This window comes from Dipteris shenzhenensis, chromosome 29, assembly GCF_047967505.1.
Source record: "Dipteris shenzhenensis isolate YYH24624 ecotype China chromosome 29, Dip_SZ_1.0, whole genome shotgun sequence".
NCBI classification, from domain to species: Eukaryota; Viridiplantae; Streptophyta; class Polypodiopsida; order Gleicheniales; family Dipteridaceae; genus Dipteris; species Dipteris shenzhenensis.
Window position 1 is genome coordinate 24,062,620 of NC_141624.1, and position 9,895 is coordinate 24,072,514.

At 41.6% G+C, this 9,895-nt stretch overlaps 1 protein-coding gene across 1 annotated transcript; it reads right to left on the reverse strand.

Annotated features, from left to right (window-relative positions):
- Nucleotides 1–8,107: 8,107 nt before the first annotated feature.
- Nucleotides 8,108–9,471, reverse strand: LOC147882613 (long-chain-alcohol O-fatty-acyltransferase-like). Its single transcript, XM_087400671.1, has one exon. It carries the CDS (start codon nt 9,469–9,471, stop codon nt 8,377–8,379), a length of 1,095 nt encoding a protein of 364 aa, XP_087256797.1. The 3' UTR covers nt 8,108–8,376.
- Nucleotides 9,472–9,895: the final 424 nt, after the last annotated feature.

Below are 9,895 nucleotides of genomic sequence, written 5' to 3' on the forward strand. Positions count from 1 at the left end.
CCTAGAGCTTCTATATAGTGACACTTGACTAATCCCGCTTTGCTTACCGATGATTAGCACCCCGCGCATGTTAAACGTTGATGCTTAAGCATCGGAATAGGGCCCATGTGTAGTAGTGGAGTACGTATAACCATTTTGGATCAAGGACTCAGTTGGCATGGAGAGAAGCAATCATTAGAAGCAATCCACCATATAAGAATAATACCCAGGAACAGAAGATCTCAACATCCAAATCCTAGCTTCATACTACTAAACCGAGCAAGTATTATAGTGGCCATGAATATATTTCTTGATTTGTACCCAAAGTGACTAAGACCAGCCGGCTAGCAAACCACATAATAGCGAGGGGAAACATGTCTACTACAAAGGGAGCTGCCATAAACGTTGGCAAAAAAAATTTCGCTAAAGTATCGGAGTGTCCAAGCGCCACCCAAAGCTATGAAGCACTCAGGTAATAGTAAGAAGTGCATATAGGAACAACATAGCATGGAGAAGCGATAATTTTACAAAGGATATGATGAGGGTACACACCATCGATTGCCCGACTACAATGAGTACAAAATGGAAGGGTTGTTTGTAGAATATATCATGCATGCATTATTCCATCCATACCATGTCATTCGGGTAGTAGCATTAGCATTTGGTTGCATTACTATTACCATGTATAAAAACTACAAGACCATACTAAAAGAGTCGAGGCATTAGATTAGAAATACGGAGCATGTAATTGCAAAGCTGTTGTTTATACAATCAAGTACACAAAACTAGATATTTAACTATGAGTTTAAAAGATACGTTGTAGAATTGTGAAGCATAGTACATGCATAGTACCAAGCAAGGAGGTCATCATGCTATTATTGGAGGGATCCCCACTTGTAACCTCAAATATCCTTGAAGAGTCCCCAAGGAAAATTTGCAGTAGTTGAATTGAAACCATGGATGATTTTTAATACATATGAGGTCCACCATATAGGTAGAGAGACTGTATTGATTTTATTGCTTAAATGTTCATGAGTACTACCTCATAGAGTTATTACAATTCAAGATCCACACCCAAATTAAGTAATGAAAACACACCACACATCCATAGAATGTCACTGCACTACATTAGAAAGAAACAATCCATACTAAACCAAAGAAAATGTAATAAATTCTCCTTGCAAAAATCATGTAGAAGGCAACCCTTCTTCATGTATGACCTTTTAGTAGATCATTCTTCCCCCAAATTAGTGCTAACCTGCATTAACCATAGAATGAACACCCTGTTGTAAGTGTGAGTATGAGTCATCAGTACACATATTACAAAATAAGGGGCTACAAGCATTGTATACATGAATTGTTTAGGTATTAGCCAAGTAGTGCCAGTGTGATGATAATGTGCATGAGTGTGTGTGTGTGTGTGTGTGTGTGTGTGTGTGTGTGTGTGTGTGTGTAAGTGTGTAAGTGTGAGTGTGTATAAGCATGTGTGTAAGTGTATGTGTGTGTGCATGTGTATGTAAGGGTAAACATAGATGTGTGTGTATGTGTGTGTGTGTGTGTGTGAGAGAGAGAGAGAGAGAGAGAGAGAGAGAGAGAGAGAGAGAGAGAGAGAGAGAGAGAGAGAGAGAGAGAGAGAGAGAGAGAGAGAGAGAGAGAGAGAGAGAGAGAGAGAGAGAGCAATCAAGATAAAATAACAGAATTATAAGGCAACAAATGATGAAGACCCATATATTCACTTACAATATTCTTGTGAGTCTATCACATTAATGGGACCAAGACCAAGTCTAAGGAGTATATGATTTACCTTCCCTATACCTTGGTCAAAACCTCTCAAAGGTGGTATAATCAGTTCCCAATTGGCTATTTCTATTGGGACCTTATGACAGAAGCCTTCTTGAAGTGATCCAGATAGGAAATCAGTGACGAAGAGGTCAATTAATCAAGCTCAAGCAAGAAAGGTGAGTCCATGCAAGATTTCATCATATGGATGCAAGCTTTGATCAACTAGCTTAGCACACTACCTAATGACAAGTCTTTGCATGCTTGGCTTTTGACAGGTTGTATTGAAGTAGATATCTAGTCCCCAAAAATAGTTAATCCTACCAAGACATATGAAGACTTGCTTAACCGGACTGTGGCCTTGGATAAAATTGGTGGAGCCAACTCCAACTCAAAGAAAAATAAGAATAATAGTGATGATAAGGCAAATTCACTAAAGAAGAACAAAATCAAGTCTACTATCAAGAAAGCTCTAAAGAAAATGGGTTACCCCTCAGTTACCAAGAAAATCCAAGATCCAATTAAAAGTGATACAATAAATGTTCCAAGAAGGGGGACATAAAGAAGATTTCCATTGAAAGTATTGCAACATATGCATGAAGTGAGGCCATGACAAGACCAAGTGTTGGTTTGCCAAGAAACACACTATGGATGTGAACTAAGTTACAAAAGATACCAAGCTTGGGGAAGGATGGCAACCTAGGCCCGAGCAAAGCAATAACAATACAAGGGATGATAAAGGTAAAGGTCCTATTAAATATTTTTGTTGTGGTGAGAATCATACCCAAGCCTAATGTAAGCTATGGCACGAGCATCTTAGAACGCTCAAAGACACTCTTGAGAGATGGGAAGTGGACCCTTGTTGTTGAGCCATACTTACTAATGTTAATGACTCATTTAGCACCAATGCAATTACTCATTCAAAAGTCCAATCATAACTTTAGAAGAGGACCCACCTTCAAATGTAGATCTAGAATTATAAAAAACGATTGGCATCCAAATTGGCTCAAGACTCGAAGGGAAAAGTATCGACGATTGATTGGCAACCCATGATGAGTTCACTAGAGTAGGTGAGACAACTTTATGAAGCCTCTACAAGCAAGCACAAGATGCAACTGGTACTAAAGAGTGCCTAGCATCATACGTGGCTAACACATGGGAAATTTCTTGGGACATGAAGGTTAGCTTGACCATAGGTGAATTGTTGAATATTGCTCTATACTTCCATAAATTATTTCTACAACACCTCCAAGATAAAGACAAACCACCCAAGGCTATTGAATCCCTGATGACCATACCGGTCATTGATACACTGCTGGTGGATGACTAGGTACCAATCATCTTAGTAAAAACTAAGAAGCAAGTTGTTTCTAGTGTCATTGTTGATGGAGGATTTGGAGTTATCATTTTAGAGGTTGTCACCACTTGACTTAAGTTCAAGCATCTTAAACCATCACCATTCAAGATACACATGGCAAATCAATGGTCGATAAAGCCAAAAGGTATGTTACAAATGTTGTCATTGGGTGGAATTCATAATACAATAACTCCGTTACTCATACATTTGGAAGAGAATTGGTACCCAATTCTGTTGGGTGAACTTGACTTAAAAGTGCAAAGGTGATGCATGATTGGGGTTTTTATTTGATGACCATCAAAACGGGAGACGCCGAGATTCAAATACCTACCAATCCAAGTAGTATACCAAGTAGCTATTGTCCAACAAACCTTACCAAATTTTGCAGGATATTGAGACCGATTGATGGAAATAAATTCCTACGAATAGGCAAAATTGATGTGTTCCAAGTGGCAGCCGAGCTCAAGGAAAAGATAAGGGCCAAGAAATTGGTTGAGAAACAACATACTATGCAAACAATTTCACAAAGGATGTGGTTGTGAACGGGAAATTTGCCGAGCAAACAATTACTATTACTTGGCTTGGTTTGAAACATTTAGTCCCAGACCAATGAAAGAAATTGTCTGGGAAGTGAGCAAGATCCTTGGACAGTGTTTATTAGTGCACATTTACATGGTCACCAGCTTCAAGCACTTAAGGATTTATTTCTACAATATAAGGAAATTCATCCTCATGGGGAAGCATGCATCCTCATGGGGAAGCATGTATTGCCCTAAGGTTGCTAAGATGCTTACGATTGGTTGGCTGATGTGAACCTTGTTGGTGATTGGAACATGCAAACAAGGGGCGTGTGATTAGCTCACTAGTGCATGGGCAATTATGTTGCAGAAAGATTTGTGGTGATTGGTCTTCTATTACATGGCGGTTCACCAGGTACTCGTAGCTGGTTGTGGCAGTGACTGAGCGGCCATGTAGTGGTTCTATTAAATCATGAAGCATCGACGTTCTCTATCTTTTTATTGAGGTTTTGTGAGTCGTGAGCATGGAGCTTAGGCTCAGCTCTCTAGTCTTAGATATATAGCAGCTGCTATAAAGAATCATAGGGTTCTTAGTTGAGTCATCTTCATTGTATGAACTGCAACAAGGCTAGTCGGCATGAGTAGGTTGATTGAAGTGTTTTACCAAATAAACAACTCATAGCTTTCTATTTTTCTTTGGTACCACAATTATTAGGAATAATCAATCAATCTGGCCAATGGAATTGAGTCAACTTATCCAATTCAGTCTTTACCTACTTGGCAAAATTTGGATTCATTCTGTATCCTTGTTGTTGAATGGGTTTGGCATCTTGGACAAGGGTATTTGGTGTTGATAGATTTCCAGTCGCACTCCGTGTAAATTGTTGAAATTTGCATGCAATTATTCTATTCACCAAGATAATTTCCTACATAAAATCACAAACCCAAGATATCCAAGAGGCTGATGACAAAGATCACACCTATACTCTCTCAAATGAGAAAATTAAGAGAACCAGCAAATAGTCACAAATAGATTAACGTTTTCAGGGTAACTATAGAAGAACACACGATGATATTTGATGGGTAAAACACTTCAATCAACTTGCTCATGCCGATTGGCCTTGTTGCAATTCATACAATGAAGATGACTCAACTAAGAACACTACTACTCTTGGTAGTTGCTACTCTATATCTAAGACTAGAGAATTGAGCCTAAGCTCCAAGCTCACAACTCACAAAACCTCGATAAAAAGACAAAACGTCAACTCCTCATAATTTAATAGAACCATTGCATGACCACCTCAATCACCGCCACGACTAACTACAAGTACCTTTTGAACCACCATGTGTTAGAAGACCAATCACCACAAAGCTTTTTGTTGCGTAGTCACCCATGCACTGGTGAGCCAATCACACACCCCTTGTTTGAATGGTCCAATCACCAACAAGGTTCACGTCAGCGAACCAATCATATGCATCCTAGCAACCTTAGGGTAATACATGCCCATTGCCTCCCCATGAGGATGACTTTCCAACAAATCTAAATAGACTCATCCCTACTGGGCTTGTCACCTTTTATTACATCACAAAACATACGCTTACAAAGAGCATCCAAAAGAGAATGATGCTCACGAAGAGCATCTCAAACATACACCAACAACTACTAGTGTTCCTCACTAAGTAACATCCCACACAAACAAGAAAGTCCATCTCATCGTCAAGGCGCAGTATACGTACCACTTCTCCATACTGATGAATAGATAGACTTTTAGTTAGGATTGCCTTTTTATCTTCATCCTCAATCTTTGCTCCAAGCTCATTTAGTTGCCTCAGCAAGGCTTGCATCCTATTTAGAAACATCCCAAGTGTCTCATCTTCATGCATTTGTAAGTCAAACAAATATTGCTTAAAATTAGCTTTGGAGTGTTTCACATGTAAACTCTAAACAAAGTCTCTAGCATCTTTCCAATTCTCTACTGCAGTGGCCCTCACATCGAGCAGGTGAAAGAACTAAGATCTAAGAACTCAACCCATGTAACCAATGGCCTTCTCATTCTTTGTCTCCCATTTACTTTTCTCTACTTCTAATGCATTACCCTTTGGTATATTCTTAGTGTTTGCCACAATTCCCCAAAGTCGTTCTACATGAAGAATAGTCAGGTAGCCAATTGCCAACACATAATTTTTTTGCGTTTTAATATCATTAGAATTCCTCTGTTCTTATCCTTCTTTGATGTATCCATCACCAAGACCTCGAAGGATTTAGAAGAACACGAAAACAAGCTTCAAAAAGCATGTCCAAAGATGTCTTTTGCTTCTTGGAGCTTCTACTTCTAGGTTTTTTAAACTTTCAAGAAACAATAAAGACTGTTGTCAACACTCCTAGACCTCCTTGACAAGCTAGTCTTCTTTAAGAGCCTCATTAGGAATCTCACCCACACCACATCTCTCAAGACCAATAGATGCGCTAGTACCACTTATTGAAAATTACATGCAATTTTTCTATTCACCAAGACACTTTCCCACATAAAATCATGAATCGAAAATCTCCAAGAGGTTGATGACAAAGATTACACACTATACTCTCTCAAATGAGAAAATTAAGAGAACCCGCAAATAGTCGCAAATAGATTAAATTTATCATAGAAAATATAGAAGAACACACTACTATATTTCATGGGTAAAATACTTCAATCCACCTACTCATGCTAATCCACCTGGTTGCCGTTCATACAACGAAGATGACTGAACTAATTTCCTTACGACCTCTATGTCTAAGACTAGAGAGCTAAGTTTAAGCTCCAAGCTCATGACTCACAAAACCTCGACAGAAAAGAAGAGAACATCGACTCTTCATAATAACCAATCACCACAAAGCTTTTTGCTACGTAGTCACCCTTACATATCCTAGCAACCTTAGGGCAATACATGCCTCCCCATGAAGTGACTTTCCAACAAATCCTCCCTCAACCGAACTGGGGAGAAACAATCTAAATAGGCTCATCCCTATTGGGCTTGTCGCCTTTATTACATCACAGAACATATGCTCACAAAGAGCATCCAAAAGAAAATTATGCTCACGAAGAGCATCGAAACAATCTAAAAAGGCTCATCCCTATTGGGCTTATCGTCTTTATTACATCAAAGAACATACACTCACAAAGAGCATCCAAAAGAAAATTATGCTCACGAAGAGCATCTCAAACACACACCAACAACTACTAATGTTCACAAAGAACTCCAAACATTACAAGAATCTGCTCACAAAGAGCTCAACAACCAAAAGTTGCTCACAAAGAGCCCAAATCTCGGCAGTCATCAACACTGCCCTCCCTATCTCTTAGAAATGGAACTAAGAGGCTAGTTGTGGGCTGATCAACAGTGCCCTCCCTATCTCTTAGAAATGGAACTAAGAGGCTAATTGTGGGCTGGTTAATCATTGGGAGAGGAGATTCTCATTAAGATCTAACCCAACCGAGGACTTTAAGGCTCGAGGGAATCATCTCCGAGTGAACGCTACAAAAACGAAAACCTTGGTTTTTCCCCTCAACCAGGTTTCAAATTGGATTGGAAACCCATTGCCCTGCTTGAACAGCCTGCTGCTCTGAACTGGGATCTGCAGTGCTCCGAAGTGTCTGCAGTCGCTGGCCTTTCTGCCCTGCTCTGAATCCTGCTGCTCTGTCAGTCTGCGGGTCTGCCCACGTTTTCAAGGGACAATCAAAAATATCTTCAATCAGTAGGTCTTGGTAGGACTGTAATCGCTGCCCACATTTCCTCCACTACCAACCACACTACTTTGAGTTTCGCAGATTCCGTCATGTACATGCTGTCTCTTGCCTTCAATGTTCTGTGTAGTGAGCTCAGCCTTCCACGCAATCTTCTATTATTCTACAGCTCAAAGAGATGGACGTTTCCATGTGTGTCACAGAGAGCTGCAGGGACACCCTCACACACACACGCACCAAAATGACACACACACAGACACAGTCTCACGCAGAAACACATAGTCAGACACGTCTTTCACATTCTTTAACCACTCTCACTCAGCTCTTGATTCCCTGACGCGCAGCGGGCGCGCCACATAAAATCAAGAGGGAAATGTGGACTAGCATTATAGTTCGTGCACTCTTCAAAATCTCAAAAGAGAAAGAGAGGAAACTGATGCAAGTACGGGCTCCGACTGCTTGGGTTATGGCTTGACTGAAGCCCGCAGATAATGAATTGGCCAAATTGATGCTTTGTTTCATCAACTACTTTGGTGTCCAACAACCGAAAGTAGAAGGAGAGGACGAATCTTGATGCTTTCCTACATCAAATTGATTAAATTCAAACTTCATCTACCGCTCCGAAAGTGGAAGGAGAGAGGATCTGCATATGAATCGGATTAACGCACACTTAATGGAGCTGAAATTTTACAAGGTTGGACAATACCTCACAAAGAGAAGAACATGAAAAACCTTGCCATTTGGGCAGCTGTCAGAAAGGGAGGGAGAGCTTTCATTTAACCATTAGAGTGCACACTCAGTCTGACGACATGAGGTTCTTTACACATATCACCTCCATGTACTCCAAGGTCAGATCAACCGGTCTCCATGTGTTTCCTAGGTGTTCTATTGCTGATATGCGTCCAAACAGATCGAACTTATCATGGTATGGTCATATATAGCAAATACCAGTATGTGCTGAGCCAACTGTGAGCTTATCCATAGTTCTTGTGAAACAGAGATAACTTGAGATAGGTTGTCATGCACTCGTCAATTTCAAGAACGGAGATAAGATGGCTGTTTGCAACTGATGGTACTCGGCGATGGCTCGCAGATCCGTTCCGGACCTGCGAAGAGGTCGCATGAAGAAGCGAGACACCGTTACATAGAGAAACCCAAGAGTCAACAGGGCTGTTATCGACCTTGGCAGCCTAATTTTCCAGAAATAACCTTTCGCGAGGGCGGCCTCTATCACAGTTGCGAATCCGTGCAGAACGAAGAAGGCCGTCATCTCGCCCGTGGGTTCAGATTTGCTGACATACACAAAGATAAGCTCGTGAAGCACACCTGAAATCGAGAACGTTGCTAGCATGGAGAGGGCACGGGCCCAGAACGCCGTTCTCTTGGGCTTTGAATCTGGACCTGGGGTGGTGGTCTCGCCTGAGAGGATACTGAGGAGTGGACGATACACAGTAGAGCGGAGGACGGCATTCACCATGGTGTTCCAGCGACGGCCCCAGAACTCTCCGAGGGAGGAGGAGAGCAAGGGGCGGTCGAAGGGGGGCTGGACGTGAACAGAGAAGCAGGAGGAGAAGAGAGAGGCCAGGGAGTCGAGGAAGAGGTCGAGGCCCAAGTAGAAGTGGGCACAGTAGAGGAAGTAGAGGAGGGGAGGGGGGAGGGGAGGAAGGAAGCGATAAGAGTTGAGGATGAGGATGAGGAGGGGAAGGCGAAGGACGCCATAGCCAAAACTTGGGAGCTTGTTGTCGCCATAGCCAAAGCTTGAGTGTTCGTTAGGAGGACGTGCAGAGGAAACACGTAAAGGAAGAAGGGTGGCAAAGAGGAAGTTTGTGAAGGAGGATGAAAGCCATGGATAAGGGTCTAAGGGCCTTCCTAAGCACAATAGGAGGAGCTTGCAAGGGGCTGTCCATAGGAAAACTATGCATAGCACAGTTCGGATGTGGCAACTTCCTGGTTGCCATGGAAGATAGAGGAAGAGGGGCACCAGAGGAAGTAGAACCCAACATGCCCTTTTGCCCTTCCCCTTCTCCTTCCCCTCTACTACGAGTGCTCTGTATGCAATCCCCAAAGCACTCACCACCACTAGGCTCCATGCCATAGCCACATACACCCCCATTGCCTCAACTGTCTCTCTTCTTCTCTGTCTATCTCTCTCATATAGGCACAAGTTTGACAAGCCTCTCTCTCTCTCTCTCTCTCTCTCTCTCTCCACACTTGTCCCATCCTATAATCCAACTTTTTCAACACTTGTCCCCCACCTCCTACCCATTCTCAAATACTCAAGCCTCCCACTCTACGATCCCAACTTTTCCTTTGGGAAGCCTCCCACTCTACGATCCCAACTTTTCCTTTGGGAAGCCTAAGCCTCACATTTCAAGTGATCAATGCCGATTTTGGCTCTCTTTGAAATATTAAAATGGAAGTATTTCAAAAATATGATGTCAAGAAAACTTTCAATGTTTTAAAAACTATTAAAACTTCCTTTGTTATGATGGTCTAAATAACATTTTAAAAGGCTAATTAAATTTTATTAAGGTAAT